The following is a 15,612-nucleotide window of genomic DNA, read 5'->3' on the forward strand; positions in this document are numbered from 1 at the left end:
GTTCTCTCCTCCGCTGAAGTTCATCGGACGCTGCAAGTGAAGAAATCTGAGCTGTAGATCATAGATTTACAATTTTAACTGGAAAAGAAACGCAGACAAAGCAAATAGATGCAGGTGGAGTTTCAATATTTAATATCTAGTGTTTGTGTCCAGGGGGAGTAGTAGTACTAATGTAATATATGTACTCTGTGGTACGGCCTGTCTCTGCACTCATTGCATTTGCATTCTCTTTGTTGCTGAATTGTGTTCCTTTCATGTATTTGTAGGTTGGACCTCTCCCTTCTATTGGCTCTAACAGGTCTTTAGAAGGGTTTATCATTCAAACTGACCAATGGATTGCCAGGATTTCGCCCTGCAGAGCGACCGATTAACTGGGGACTGTAAATTAGGGCCTAGTCAAAAAGAGGTTGAAGTCTTTAGTGGCCTAAAATGGAGAAAATTGGAAATGCCCCGATTTAGTTTGAAAACCGTGGGGTTGTGTCTGAGCGGGCAGAAAGGGAGATGATGACTCGGTCACCCACATTCGCTTTGTGATTGGTTCTGATCAGTCAAAAAAAAAGCATCATTAACACTTTCAATAATGTGTCCACCTCATTTTAGGTCCAAGAAAAGAAATGGTTGGTCTTCCTTGTTTGTAGAATTATCTGCAACTTAGCAGCCAACAGCAAATGAAGGTTTACATGGTGGTTATGTGTGTTTTCAGGTGTGTTAGTATGAAAATTACAGAGCTAAAATGCTAAAATGATCATTTCCTATCTCCACATTAAGGTGGGACACAAAGTAAAAGAAGTTAAAAACTAAAACTGGATATAAAAACAAACTCCAGACTCAGAGTCCAATTGTTCACAACGTCTCCATTGAGTCCACTCGATGAGCGGATCATAACAAAATGTCCTAACGAGCTCTATCTAGTATCGTACTTTGTCATTAGTGGCAGAACAAAAGCACCTCCTGTGATGCAGAGTGAGGATTCAGTTGTTGAATTCGTCCCCGAGTCGCCACCACTCACCTTGATTTCCCCTGAAAAGTCACAAATTGTTCTTTTAATCAAGTGAAGTGGAAGCGAGGGACGTTGTTAGAGTCTCTGTTAAGGGTCGGTGATTTCTGTGCTGTCTGCAGACGCATCACAAGCATCAGCTTTCCCCTCCATTGTTCTGTCTGTTTCTTTTTGACTCCAGCTCCCACACGAAGGAAATATGAGCCAGAGCTGCAGAAAAACACACTCGCGCTAGCAACAAGAGTTAATCCAAACATGACAGGAGCTGATGTCAAGAGGAGGGGTGGAACACAGTGCAGCCTAAATGACAGTCTGCTCAGACACTGACAGGCCCCAGATAATATCCAGCGTCCCACCGAGGGTCCGCGGCGCTCACAAATCTGGATGCTTCTTGTCCTGTCTGCCACACGGGACGTATCCGTCAGCGGGTGACAGGCTGCGCTGTCAGCTCAAGGCCCAAGAGCCGCCTGTCACGGAAAAACAAAACACATGCACCCACACAACAACAAGTGAATGTTGCCACAAATACAGACCACATCACCTAATCCACATCTTAACATGAAGCAAAGCCTTTTCCCCAAAAAAGGGCATACATGTCCTCTCAGATATTTATAATATAAAATTCTGATTTGGAAAATCTGGATTATAGAGGAAGATTATTTAGGATACAGTGCCAGGAATGAACAGGAGAATGTGTTGTGATAAAAACCAGTAAAATGAATGAAATGTTCAAATAGAAAGTGTTTATTTCAGTTGTCAGAGCTGCCATCGCATGTTTAAACATAGTTCTGCCAGAAACTGAAACCACAGTCATCCCTATGGGCCCATAACCTACTCCACTGTATATTGGACTGTATTTACACAGGACCTTTCCAGTCTTATCGACAACACAGACATTGACACAGCCCTTCTTTCTATTAACCACCATTCATACACCCTCGGTACTTCAGAATAAACAAAGTTTAAGGTTTGAGGATCGAACCAGCGACATGTTAGTTCATGGACGGCTCTCTCTACCCCCTGAACATTGGCTTTACCCTCTGTGCTCATACGTAAAAGCTTCAGGTCAAATATCTTTCTTATGCTGGAAATTATATACAAAGAAAGAGTAGAAACAGAAAATAAAAGTGGTACATAGCCACATAATCCTATATTTTCTTGATTAAACAAGTGTCATTTTGATTCTACAGCAGAAGTGGTGATGAACAAAGTCATTTGTGATTTGTAAAACATTAATTAATGACTCTGGTCTAATGCTCTGTTCTTATCTCAAACTACTTAACGAGATCAGAACCAACAAGGCTTGTTAACAACGCACAGTGTTTGCAGTCTGCTCCTTTGATTGTTAATTGATCGAAATCCACACAAGCACAACGGTTGGTTACTTCTTCAATGACGTGAGCACCACCGACCCGATTCGCCTCCATTAATTTGTGAAGTACACACTCGAGGTTGCTGCGGTAATCATGTGCTGCAGCGGTACCGTGATTAACATGTACTAAAAATCAGTCCGATTCAGTCGGTCCAGTGCAGATCACCTTTCAGGGAAGCTGTGGGAACCAGGCTGTGTTAATCACTGGTGAATCACTCCGACTGGTTTCAGCCAGTTGTGAACACATGTGCACCCAGTTTCCCCCGGAGCAGTCGCTCATGCACGGTTCATATTCCCGACGTCCTTCTCATTGAGACATTAACGTAAAAAAAACGCATTCAGAAATTTTCTCTCCCTGTGTCACAATAATCAGGAAACGCTCCTCAGCTCCTTTGGGTCTTGAATTTTGTTTTCATCCATGAAATTACCATTCTGTGTATCGCGCAGTGTGATATCAGCTGAGTGGCTCCTTCACCCCCCCCCCCCCCCCCCCCCCCCCCCACACACACACACACACACACACACACAGAAGTCAGGAAGCACATTTATGTATAATATGTGTGTTTGTATCCTAATTGAAATCTCAGTGGCGTCGACTAATATGCAAATTACTCCGTCTGTCTAATGAAATGTAACCGAGTACATTTTAATCAGGACATTTTTATTCTTTTTCCCCCTAAATTCACACATTACGGAATTATTTAGATTATATGTATTATATTTGAAGGTTGTCAAAATTCCTACTTGTTACTATCTAAATTGATTCGACCCTTGAAATGACATTTGAAGGGAGCCGGCTTGCGTCTAATGCACCTAACGCCCTTTGTGTTATAATTGATCTTTATTGTCCTACAGTAAAACCAGTAACGATTAAACCACAGAGTCCCACTGTAATTAGACCTTTTTTCCCTTTTTATTGGCGTTTGTTTTTTCACGATGTTGCTCTGCTCTGCCTCTGGGCCTCGCTGGCTGTCATTAAACTTCCCTCTGCATTTGTAATATTCTGAGGCTGTTTGTGTGCAGCTTTGCTCCCGTTTGTCACCGAGTCCCCGGGAATAATCCCATCAGGAGAATATTGCAGTTTACCTGCGGTGACCTGCCGACTGCCGCATGTACAGGATGAATGAAAATGTCTCAGGCAGATGTTTCTGTCAGTGCTGGAAGTATAGAAACCTAGGAGAACATGAAGTGAAGTGGCTGGCTGAGTCCCAATCGTCCCCTTAACTTCAATCAAGCTGCACCAGGTTGCATCGCTCATAGATATCGGTGCAAATGACGGTGATTAATGCAATAACATACATTTCATTAACCAAAAGACGTTTTCATACCTCAAAGCACATGCATTTGTTTGCGGTGAATTCGTTTCAGTGTGTAAGTTTTACATTTTCATCTAAATTCCATCTCTGCAACCTGCCAACATCTTTTCATCAATACTGAATGAGCCCAGTGAATTCTGTGGGTTCGGTTCCTTATCCTGTTGTTGGATCCTCATTAACGTCCACAGGCTGCAAGTCTTCCTGGATTTCACGTGATATCATTGTAAAAATAAAGATTTTGTATCACACAGAATCAAGAAGGTGAAAAACAAACCAAAAACAAACGTTGTATGATCAGAAATCAAATTCTGAGTCTATTTTGGTGGAACTGGTTAAAAACTGTCTGACCGAGAAGAAAAAACATCATTTATTTTAACTTTAAATTCTTATTTTTAATGTTTATTTCTGTTTTTTGGGGGTTAAAGAAGTTTCGTGTGTATGTGGTGACACTGAAGTTGTTTCCCTGTTCCCCTGCATGGAATAACACCGTCCTCTCCCCCCCGACAGACACGAGCAGGATCACCATCGTTGGCCTGAAACCAGAGACCACCTACGAGCTCAAGATGTCGGCCATCAACGGCAAGGGCGAAGGCGAGAGCAGCGAGGCCAAGACCTTCAAGACGGAGCCAGTCCGTAAGTACTGCCCCTCTCCGCCCCGTGTCCCCGTTCTGAAGTCAGCGCTCCTCTGACCCCCCCGCAACACTTTGAAGCTAATTCTCACCTCCACCGCCTGCTCGTGTCTAGCTGAGCCCAGATGCTTTCACCCCCTTCGCTCCTCTATTCTCACGCCAAGCCCCCAGCGCAGGCCTTTCCCCATCCAGGGCTAGAAGGAGCGATAATTCATGAAGCCATTGCCACCTCTAATCATCTTCGTTAATGGTGTTAACTTTGCAAACGTGTGACCTCTGAATCCATCCTCGGCCGATCGTGTGCAACGTGTGAGTCAAACCTCGCCTCCCCCTCCGGTTTGTTGCAGAGCTTTAGCTTCCCAGCCGCCGAGTCGCGTCTCTGAGGCTGATTTATACTTCAGTGTGAAGTGGCGGTTCTGTATTTATAGTTCAGGGACAGTGATAACATGTCAGAGATGAAATGTTGGATATTTCAATTGCGTTTTGAAGGAAAAATCTCAACCAGAGCCAGAGAGATACAAGGAGAACACCTGCTTCTCAGGTGTATCGGAGGAGATTCTGACCGTGTTGCATTTGCTCATCAACCGCGGCACCTGCACCAGATTACTGGATTTTCCTGTCATCTTCTGCGTTCTCACCATTTCTGTTCTCTTCTTGAACATCGCAGCTGTGTTACTCAAACTGCAGAATCTGTAAGCTGACAGCAAAGATGTGCAGCCGCGCATGTGCAAAAACGACATGTAGAAAATAAACAAGTTCATATAGAGGTCCAGAAACTGAGTGCGGCTCCACAATGTAAAACAAAGATCTCCTGGATCTAGTTTACACTCGTCCAGTATGTGTTTAATGTAACGACTGATAAGTTAATAGACTTTTCACCTTTTAACTTGCAAATAGAGTCTATAAAGGGGGGTTAGGGTTAATGTGCCCTTGAGCATCTCATGTATAAAAACAAGATGGTTGCAGCTGTTGCTCCATATGTTTCATAGCACATTGTTTTTTTATGATGATATGGGTTGGAATAGCATAGTGTGATGTATATATGGAGACTGGAAGTCATTGGGGAGGAGGAGGGTCGCCGCACATCACTGAAATGACAGCTGACAGCGAGATAGGAGAGCAGATTTAAAGTTTGACAGCAGCGGCATTATTGGCTAATTGAGATAACGGCTGAGTCTGATTGGATTACTGTAAACACCCGACTGTCAGCTGATTAGAGGAGGCAGGGGGAGAGCTGTGAATAAATGGAACGGAGAGAGAGTCCAACTCGCTTTAGACGGTCGTGAAAAAAACCTAATGTTAGTCGCACTTGTAAAAATAAGAAGAAACTACTGACATAAGATATATTTGAAATGTCAGCAGAGTATCAAACTGTGCTCGTCTCAATATTGATGAGGAACTCGGATTAAAGGATAATTCTGCTTCTTACTTTTAGACTCGTGCTGTTATTGTTTCAAAGCCAATTTCAAATTTCTCATATTATGATTATAAGACAGGTTTTAAAGGAGTTATTAGTTTAGCTGGATTATTTAAACCTCTTTATTTGTGAGTAAAACCGACGTGAGCACGGCTGAAATGTTTGTAATTTAGACAGATGTTTACAAGTCTAATTATTCTACTGTTTTACTTTGGTCTCTGACTCTTTTAGCATCTATTTTTAGCAGTGCCTCTACATGAACTCGGTGAAATTATGTAATAGTGATCGGAAAAATGGGCGAAACAAAGAAGATGTGACTCTTGTCGCGATAAACCAGAATTATCCTTCGAACCATCGCAGTTCCAGTTCACCCAGAATACTCGTAGAAGACAACAGGCCTATTTTTATTCAGCATCATTAATAAATCTTCCTTTTAGTTTGTAGTCGCCTCTGTGTTGTGCTTCCATCTGTGCTTCATCCCCCCCCCCCCCTCTGCTTCTGTAGAATCAGCCCCTCGCAGCATCCTGCTCAGTTTGTCTGAATCCCCGAAGCTGAACGTGGAGTAGAGTCACTCTCCGGCTTCACAGGAAAAGTGTGTGTTTATTCACTTTAGAGTAGTTCAACTTATGTGAGGTTAAGCTCAAACTTTACTTAAAGTATCATTTACAGAAATGGAATGAAGCTTAGATTATCATTTAATGTGCCGTATTACATTAGAGTAGCACGGGGGGGGGGGGGGGGGGAGATTGGCAGCCGGAAAAAGAAAACACAGAATCCAGCCTGAACGACGTCTTATCCGAGTGTGGAGCCATTTAAAAGTCACATTTCTTATTTGAATAGTTTAAAATGTTCCCGGGGGATTATCAAAGTGGAAAGTTAGCTGCGGAGCAAAGAGAAGCAGATAAAGAAGTCAAACAAGACACGAGAGCAGAGTGTGTAAATGATGTGGCAGGACCGAAGCTGCCCTCGCTCATTGTTCACATTTCTCATTTCACTGTTTTTCTCTTTCTGTGTGTCATTGTTTTGTCATCATGGTTTTTCCATCTGTTCTCTATTCCATTGGACCTCTCAGGCTATTCTTTTACAAGTAAGTTTCTTCCCCCCCCCCCCCCGACGTCTTGTGTTTGTTTTATTTCCCCTTCTGCACTCGGTTCCATCTCCATGAAATGAATCTGCTTTTATTTGACCGTTAAATACATTTAAAACTTCCTTTTTAAGCGATTGAAGGAAACATGCTTTAATAATAATGTAAATCTCTGTCACGTCCTCCACGGGGAAAAAAAGTTCCACAGGAATCCTCGCCCACTGCCCCACAGATATGGTTTTTCCTTCTCCTCTCATTGCATAAATACCAGTTCTCATTCATGACCTGTTGTACTAATTTTCCAGATGGCGGTGCATTCCTTAGCGTTAACGTGCTTTCAGGTTTGTTTGGTACTGTGATAGATTGATGTGACGTGCAGCCTCTAGCAGGAGAGTTACTCTGTGCCGTCGTCCTCGGTGCTGCTCTCGCCCGGTAACGTTTTTATTTTTGGTGTCTCTCCCCCTCTCTTATGAAATATATTGGACTTGTGCTCTGCAGCTGCTCAGCCTCAGAGTGTTATAGAATGTCTTCAAAGAAGGGACTGTATTAAAAGATAACCGGGAAGAATACAGTCATATTAACGAACCAAATTCATGGGAATTAAGAATACTTTTCTGGCAGTAATGTTAAAAGCATCGGATATAAATGAGTATGGAAGCTTAAGGTTTAAATATTCAGGCTTTCTATTGCTACGATATGAGCTCCTGGACTGCTTTTATTTCTTAATTAGACTTGAGGACAGTTGTGTCTCAGAGGTCACAAGAGAAAAACTGATACCTTCCCAGTTTCTGTCGGGTCGCAGGTGGTGAGGAACTGCAGCTCGAGAAACGTTAGTTTACTGTATGTTGCTCCTAAAAGCCCCAGGGCCCTGATTCTTCTTTATTTTAGGCATCATAAATATGGACAGAGTAGAGCAGGTCTGGTCTGCAGAGGATTTCCTATTTACATCAGTTTAGCTACTGTAGCATCGCAATCACTTGTTCAATCCACCGGTCCGATGCTTTGTTGGTCTGTAATCTGTAATGAATGTGCGTGTTCGTTAGCCACGTTTGAAGAAGCCTCCAGAGTCGCACGGCTGTAACGTAATCAGTCTACACATGCAGCCTCCAAAGAATGCAGCCCTTGAATTAGTATAAGTATAAGGAATACAATCTAACACTAAGCATAACACTGTTCAATCACTGCTGATCAAATAAGAAAACAGCTCAGGATCCTGTGAATAAAGCCTCAGAAACTCTGGATCATTTGCTGCGTCTCAATCCGTGTTGTGTTGGCTGCATAACTGCATTCACGCTGACAAGTCGAGGTGCAGAGCTCTGAACGCAGCCACACTCGATTAAGTGGGAAGTCACAGAGCGGCTTCCAGGCAGCGACTCCAGATCAGAGGCCGGGGCCTTGGTCAAGGGCAGATGCAGTGGAGTTCTCTACATCTATCTTTTTTTATTGTGGGATGAAAGTGCATGAACAGAGAAAACCCACTGGAGCTAAGTGGGTTTAATAATAAGGAAGCAATATCTGAAACAAAGCTATTCCCAGAATTTTAAAAGAAATGTCTCTAATCCTTAATAGGTTTTAAAGTTTGACATTTTCTCTGCAGGCAATATTTTCCTTATGTCTAATGTCTAATTCCTGCAACATACAGTATCCAGTGTGTTTTAATAGGACTGAATACAAGATTATCAGACATTGATCTACATTTGATCATCTGTGGTCATCCCTTGTCTCAGTAGCTCATAATAAACACAACATATTAAAGAAACTTAGCAGATTGAGTGATAATAGAATCAATACATCTGCTGTTACGGGGACATTTCCCTTTTAAAAGTGATAGAACAGGCCGTGCTGTTGTATCACAGAGTTATGTCACCGGGCACAGAGCTGCTCATGTCGAGGAGAATCTCCAGCTCCTCTCACCCGTGTTTTCATCTTTCAGTTTCATCAGCGATTCCTCCCACTACCGCTGCCACCAGTCTGGCCAGTAGTGAGTATTTGCCAGTCCAGCAGTGTGAAGTGTGTCTCTCTCTCCTCACCTCTACCTCTCTCACCTGCTTGGCCTCACATGTAGATGTTCACTCGTCACAGCTGCGGCTCACAGGGGGAATCACTCCTCCTCTGTAGAGCTCGATGAGTCGGCAGCTTGTTAGATCCGCTAACACCGATAGATTTTTGATTTCACTAACATTTGCCGAGGACACGACGTTCGCCCTCCTAACTGTCTGATCCTAGTTAGAGTTGTGTGGGTGAGATTTGATTAACCCAACGTGCTTGTTCGTGAAAATTCCAAATCACGGTATAGACTCCTCTGATTGTTGTGTAATGAATTTGGATGCATGCTAACTCCGAGGCCCACACCCAGGTTGGTGCATTAGCAGAAATGTAGCATGACGTCAAAGTGCAGGATCTGTTATTCAAATGTGAGTGTGCAGAAAAAGGTATTTTGCCCTTAAAACAAATGAATAATCATCATAAATAATCATAATCTCCACATGGTTTAAATAACCAGGATGAACATTATGGTAATAATGGTGCAGCCCTATCTTCTATTCACACATCATTTACACCCAATTCATACTTTGTTGGACAGGTATTGATATCTCTTAATCTTATTTTATTTATGATGATGAATTTGTCTAAAAACGATGAGACCCGTGTTATTTACAAAATGTTCCAACCCAGAGAAGTTGCATAGTGTATGTTTAAATGCTATTTTTAGAGAAGACGTACATGAAAATATGTATTTTGACGAGAATCATTTCACAGAAATTTGCATTTTCCAACTTTACCAAGTGTCCAGCTGGAAACTCCAACTAAATGTAAATGAAATATTGATGTGTCGTCTTTAAAGCTTCACTAAATGCTTCTTCTATCCTGTGCATGGTTTTAGGCCCCCTAAAATAAATATCCCCAAAAACACAACTTCAAATGTCTCCTGGTGAAAACTTGCAGTGAGTATATTGGATTTTACACTGGGCAGTAGCGCCTAGAATCATAAACATTGATTGGTTAGAAAATCAGCCCTTAACTCTATTGATCTAAACTTAGAGCTTCATTCCTAAGCCTTTTTGACAGGTGCCTTAAATGCATCGATGTTCAAAGGAGCCAGGTACCACCTTGGAATAACGTCTCCTCCTCCCTCCATCTTCATACCACCTACAGAGTCTGTTTGTGCTGGTTTTTAAATGAAAACTGAACTCTGAATCTTCTCGAAAGCCTCAGGCTGATACAACCAGGAAATAGACAGAGCCCCACATGCTTTACCTCATTAGAAAAGCTGTGACCTCGGCAACCGCCCAGGTCACAGAAGGGTAAACGATCAGCAACACTCACACAAACCCCTGCTGCTGTTTTTATGATCGTCTGGTGGCAAACAACCAGTGAAATGGTTATTGACGGCACCTCGGCTGTTCCGACTGCCGAGTGCTTTAATTTGTAATTCGCACAAAACTCAGATAACAACGTGCAGAAAAGAACCTGCTTTGTGTTTTGTGGTCACCGGAGAAACCGCCACATGTGTATCGCTGCTGCTTTTAACCGGTGCGCTGTACGGGAGCCGTACGCTCTTGCAGTGTCCCTAAATGCATCCGAACCCTTTCAACACACGTTCGATAGCATTTGTCAGATAAAAAACCTTCGAATCCGACTCTCCGAGGAAGCTGTTGCCCATCGTCCTGTGTGTGCTCCGGCAAATGCTCTGTGTGTTTTTCTGCAAATGCATCACTCAGAAGGCTTTTAGTGCATCATCTGATGCAGACCCTGTTTCTCCTGATGTCTCATGTGTTCGTGTTGTTGTTGCTTCTAAAGCTGCAGAAGTTGCCTCCGCTCTTCCTCTGACCCTGATTTCCTGTTTGCATCCCATTATTTTTTACTTTTGTTTTTATAAATTCAAATTGGGCATTTAAGTTCCTATATGTGTGAAATATTGATTAAAAACATCTGTGGGTTATGTGGAAGGGATGAGGTAACTCTGGCTGCACAGTTTTGGGTTGTGTCATAAAATCAATAACCTACGACAAAACAACCAAAACTGAGTCTGCAACCGCTTCATAATTTCTTATGTGTATTTATAGAAATCTGTTTTAAAATCGATTTATGTATTTCTTTTTGTTGTTTATGTTCCTTTTTGTGTCATTTTGTCTTTTAACATTTGTTTTTGTTCATTGTGTTTGACATGTTTTCATCATTTCAAAAATGTTTTGTATGTTTCCCATATACCCTCCCCCCCCCTGCCCCACTTCTTCCCATACCCCCCCACCCCTCTTCTCCTATATTTTCCTTTGAACCAATCACGTGCGTGCGCATCATGTGACTTTGTCATGTGGCTCTTGCATGGTGCTGACGATGTCGTCTTCGCCGGCCAACAGAAGGTAACTTGTTTTTTCGTTTGTTTCGTTTTTTAGATCAGCAGCGATCACGTAGAGAACTTTTTTAACCAAATTAGATCTTTTTAGACGAGACGTTAAAACACTTTCACTTTTTTTTCATTTGGCCATTTGTCATCCACCTCAAGCATTTAGTGAACATGTTCCACCTCCTCCAGTCGTCTGGAGACTTTCTCCTTCATCTCACCAATGATGCCTTGGCCCATTTCCCATTATAGACCATTATAGACCATGATAGACCATTATAGACCATTATAGTAGCAATGCAAGACTACTTCCTTCCTAGTGCCTTGTGACAGATTTAAACTTGCAAGCAATGATATAAGAAAAACTCGACATCATGAACACTGCAGTCAAATATTATCTTATTTTTAATTGCTCATGTCGTTATAATTGGACACAATAAACTTATTTTACTGTGAGGCTCAACACGATTACTTGTGAATTGCTGAATCATGCAGACATTTCATTCTAATTGGGCTCACACATTTCATTCCATCTCTTAAAGATATTACTGTGCATTCAGAAAATACACGAACCCCCCTTCTACTTTTTTCATCTCTATGACAAAGCAAAAGAACAATTTTTGCAAAAGCACAATCTGATTGACATAAGTGTTAATTCGCCTGATTCGAGTCCATCTGTGCTAATTTCAATTGATTGGACATGATTTCAATTTAGTTCCATTTTAATCACCCCGTCATTTTTATGTTTTATTCCCTGATGTGCCTTTTTCTTTCGTTTCCTCTAAATTGTGCCAAAATCCTCCCCCAGTTATCATTAGAATGATTAAATATAGTTTTTACAGATTTGACTTTGTCCAACCAGATGATCTGAAGCCACATGAAAACCGTCCTTTTTTTTTGTGATTTATCATTTTGTTATGAATCACACCCGCACATCACAGGAGCAGTTTTACAAAGTGCCACTGACTGCAAACTGCACTGCACGAGTAATCACAGCAAACCACAGCTCCCTGTTCTTATTGTGCCGGAGCTCACGGTGGTTTTTACTGATCGGACTCACAGCATGACATCACTGCAGCATGCAAGTTGACTTCCTGTTTCACGTTGCATCCTTCTTCTCATTGTTCCTCGATGGAAACGTTGGTCCTGTTTGCATGTGTCTGTCTCTGCTGTCACCTTGACTCGGTTCTCCTGTTCTCACAAATACTGTAAATATAAAGAACTGTATTAAAAGCTTTTAATCAACTAAATGCAACAGTGCTTATAGAATTCAATATTTTATAGAATATGGGATAGGATCGGATGATGAAATTATCGGAAATCTGAGAAACTGCCTTGAATTCTGTGGTGAACCCGGAATTTGTCGGACTCACATTTTGAGATGTGAATTTTTCTCTGAATTATTATTAAAATAACTATTTTAACAAATCCTTTAAATTATATATACGTTTTTTTATTTGTATTTGTTTTCTGTCTCTTTCATACAAAGCCTTTGTCACCTTAGTTTCCAGGTCACTTTTGAATCAATGACAATTGCATCTGTCATGATTTAAGGATCTAAAGCTGAACTGTGTGATGCATTGCATAATAATAGAGATTTGACTCTGACATTATTCATATTCTTTCCTCACAATGATTAATACTGATAGAAATACTGCATGGTAGTCTAACCGGACACGTTTGACCTAATTCTAACCACTTGTCTCTCAATGTAAGCTGGAAGATGAGGGGTTTATTAGATTGGGCCTCATGTGGAACCACGCCTCCTTCACGCGTGTGAGGTCACGGGACGTCGCTCCACACGTGTGTCCCCCCCCCCCCCCCCCCCCCCCCCCCCCCCCCCCCCCCCCCCTCTACAGCCTGCATGTTGGAGCGTCTCACTCTAACCTTCCCTGTCTCTGCTCTACCCTCAGAGAAAAACTCACCTAACCCAGAATGACGCTGTGTGGATAACAAAGCTAAACGTGCCACCGTGTTACTGCTGCTCTTACTAACTGTTTTATTCACTTCCAGCATCTGTCATGCTCATCCCCCCCTTCCCCTCCCCCCCCCTTCACCAGTCTAGTGGTGCAGGTTTCAGACAGTGTGCTCCGACGGAAACAAAGTGCCTTCATGCATATTCATTTAATTCATCGCAAGCACTGACACTGATGTTTGAAATGTTAAATATTGGTTTTGAAGTAAACAACCGTGTGACACTCTTGTCTTTACTTGTGCAAACCTCCGCCAAGGCCCATTCAACAGCCCCCTTGTGAAACCACGTTTTAAATTCTCTGGATCTCGATTTTTATTTGGATTTGCACCAAACAGACTCATAAATATCAGTCTCCTAAACATGCCTGATTTCCTTCATCAAGATCCATGAATTATTGTCTGAGAAATCAAGGAAAATGTTAAAGAAAATTCCTGGATCTTCCCCGTGATCTGGATCCGCACCAAAATATAATGTCTTCTTCCCGGACTCACACCACATCCATCCACCAAGTTACGTGGGAATCTGTGAAGTAGTTTTTGCGTTACCATCCAAACCAACCAACAAACACAAACTGAACTTTTTGGCGGAGGTAGTTAAATAACACACAGAATAAAGTGTACGTGCTTTTTTCTGTTTTTCTGCTTGTGGGGCTGTTGAGATTGTTTGCAAATTCAGGAGATAATCAGTTTAATAACCATGTACCAAGGCTAACTGTGTATGTGCATAATTGATGACTGTGGCCTGTACGTCCTCCCTTCCTGTCTGTTCAGCGGCTGTAAAGTCCAACATCTCTACACAAACAAAAACGCCCAGAATCTCCCTCCCACCAGACTGTGTAAATGTTATTAAAAGTAATAGAGTAACATGTCCAATCAAGGCCTACAAGCTCATTATCCAGTGACCCAGCAGCCATTACTCAGGAGGACAGAGCAGATAATGAGGGGCCTCAAGGAGAACACCACCTCAGCCAGTGAGCCGCACCGCTCACCCCCCCTCCTCCGAGCTGCCCTAAAAGGAGGGGTCCACCCAAAATCTGTCTTTGCTTATCAAATACTCTCTCACGCTTGAGGAGCTCGTTGATGAGTTGATCGTTCATCAGCTAATCTGACAAAACACCATAACAGAAGAATAATAAAGGAGACATATTTTGCGTAGACGAGGTCTTTCAGGAGTTTTTCCTGTGGAGGAGACGAGCTCCCTTTTCTTTGCAGACCTTTACATGAATAAAAAAAACCTTTTGGACCCACGAGAAAAAAAAAAAGAAACATGTCTCCTCTAATTTGACAGTTTCTTGATCTGTCAGAGTCAAATCGGAGCACAAACACAACTCTGGTCAAAGGGAAACCGCTGTTGGCAGGAAAACAGGCAACAAACATCCATCTCCAATGTCAAAGTCAAACACGTTCAGACCCATTCATCAACCCTGACCTGGTTTCTTTTTTTTTCTTCAACAACATCGCAGCATTTCCAAGTTTCCTCTGCAGATAAAACGGTCATAATTCACACGACCACCAAAGGTCCTCGTCGGGGAACATGACACAGATTACATTTAGACGTTAGAAGAGAAGACTGATGCTCGTGAGCTGGTTTTAAAGGATCTCAGTAGTTTTCACGATCAGATTTCTCCTCTCGCAGCTTCTCCGTCGTCCATTTGTTCCTTCAGACTATTGCAAACATTTATATTTGTAGCCGAACGCACAACTCGCATCTGAGTCCTTGAAACTCTAAACCTGTAACAGCCACCGCTCAACCCTGCAGGTGGCGAGAGATTGATGATCCAAAGACAGATGTGGGTGGAATATCACTTGAAAAGCCAAATGTGGAAATATTTATCCCATAAACATGCTGTTATTCGACGAGAACATGAACCGATATAGTATTATTATTATATATTATCGTGGAGTGTGCGATCAGTCAACATGTGGTCACACACGCTGCGCTAGAGAGAACGGTCGGCTTTGGATTTGAGACGCTTGTTGTTCTTATCCTTTAATGGCTTCGGAAAAGAACCACATGGAGGCACGAAAAACTATTTGATCACACGGTGAGTGAGGCCACCTCCACATCTGCACTGTCCTCCGCTTGCTCTGCTTGTCACAGATTGGAAAAAAGGGTTTTACTGGATCCTGACGACAGAAGCACAGTTGTACGCAGGAGGAAGGTTGGACAGGTTAGGTTTTAGACTGCAAACACATGTCGTTGCAACAACTGCATTAATGTCTACTCACTCTGACTTCTTGGTTTTGTTCTGTGTAGGGGAACCCAGTGCTCCCATACTAGAGCTCAACGTCCAGAACAGGGGCAATTCCCTTAAGGTCAACTGGATCAAACAGGACGATGGCGGTTTACCCATCAAACACTACCTGGTCAGATACAAGGCTGTGAGTATTCCCGGCAAGGAGGTAACCTGGTTCCACTTTGCAATGTTTTTTTTTGTTCTTACCATTTTTATAAAAGCAACGCGGGTCATAAAATGC

The 15,612-nt window shown here is 42.4% G+C and overlaps 1 protein-coding gene across 13 annotated transcripts in view; it reads left to right on the forward strand.

The window, feature by feature from the left end:
- Positions 1–15,612, forward strand: part of ncam1a (neural cell adhesion molecule 1a) — a 231,098-nt gene that overhangs the window by 191,089 nt on the left and 24,397 nt on the right. For 5 of the 13 annotated variants that reach the window (XM_034607156.1, XM_034607163.1, XM_034607160.1 and 2 more), the window contains 2 exons: positions 4,193–4,318; positions 15,392–15,516. In XM_034607156.1, coding sequence (XP_034463047.1) covers positions 4,193–4,318; positions 15,392–15,516 — 251 coding nt within the window. Of the gene's footprint in view, positions 1–4,192; positions 4,319–8,748; positions 8,797–11,176; positions 11,180–15,391; positions 15,517–15,612 lie in introns of all 13 variants that reach the window. The other 8 variants (XM_034607152.1, XM_034607154.1, XM_034607157.1 and 5 more) reach the window with 3 other exon arrangements.

Source organism: Hippoglossus hippoglossus, chromosome 14 (genome assembly GCF_009819705.1).
Source record: "Hippoglossus hippoglossus isolate fHipHip1 chromosome 14, fHipHip1.pri, whole genome shotgun sequence".
NCBI lineage: Eukaryota > Metazoa > Chordata > Actinopteri > Pleuronectiformes > Pleuronectidae > Hippoglossus > Hippoglossus hippoglossus.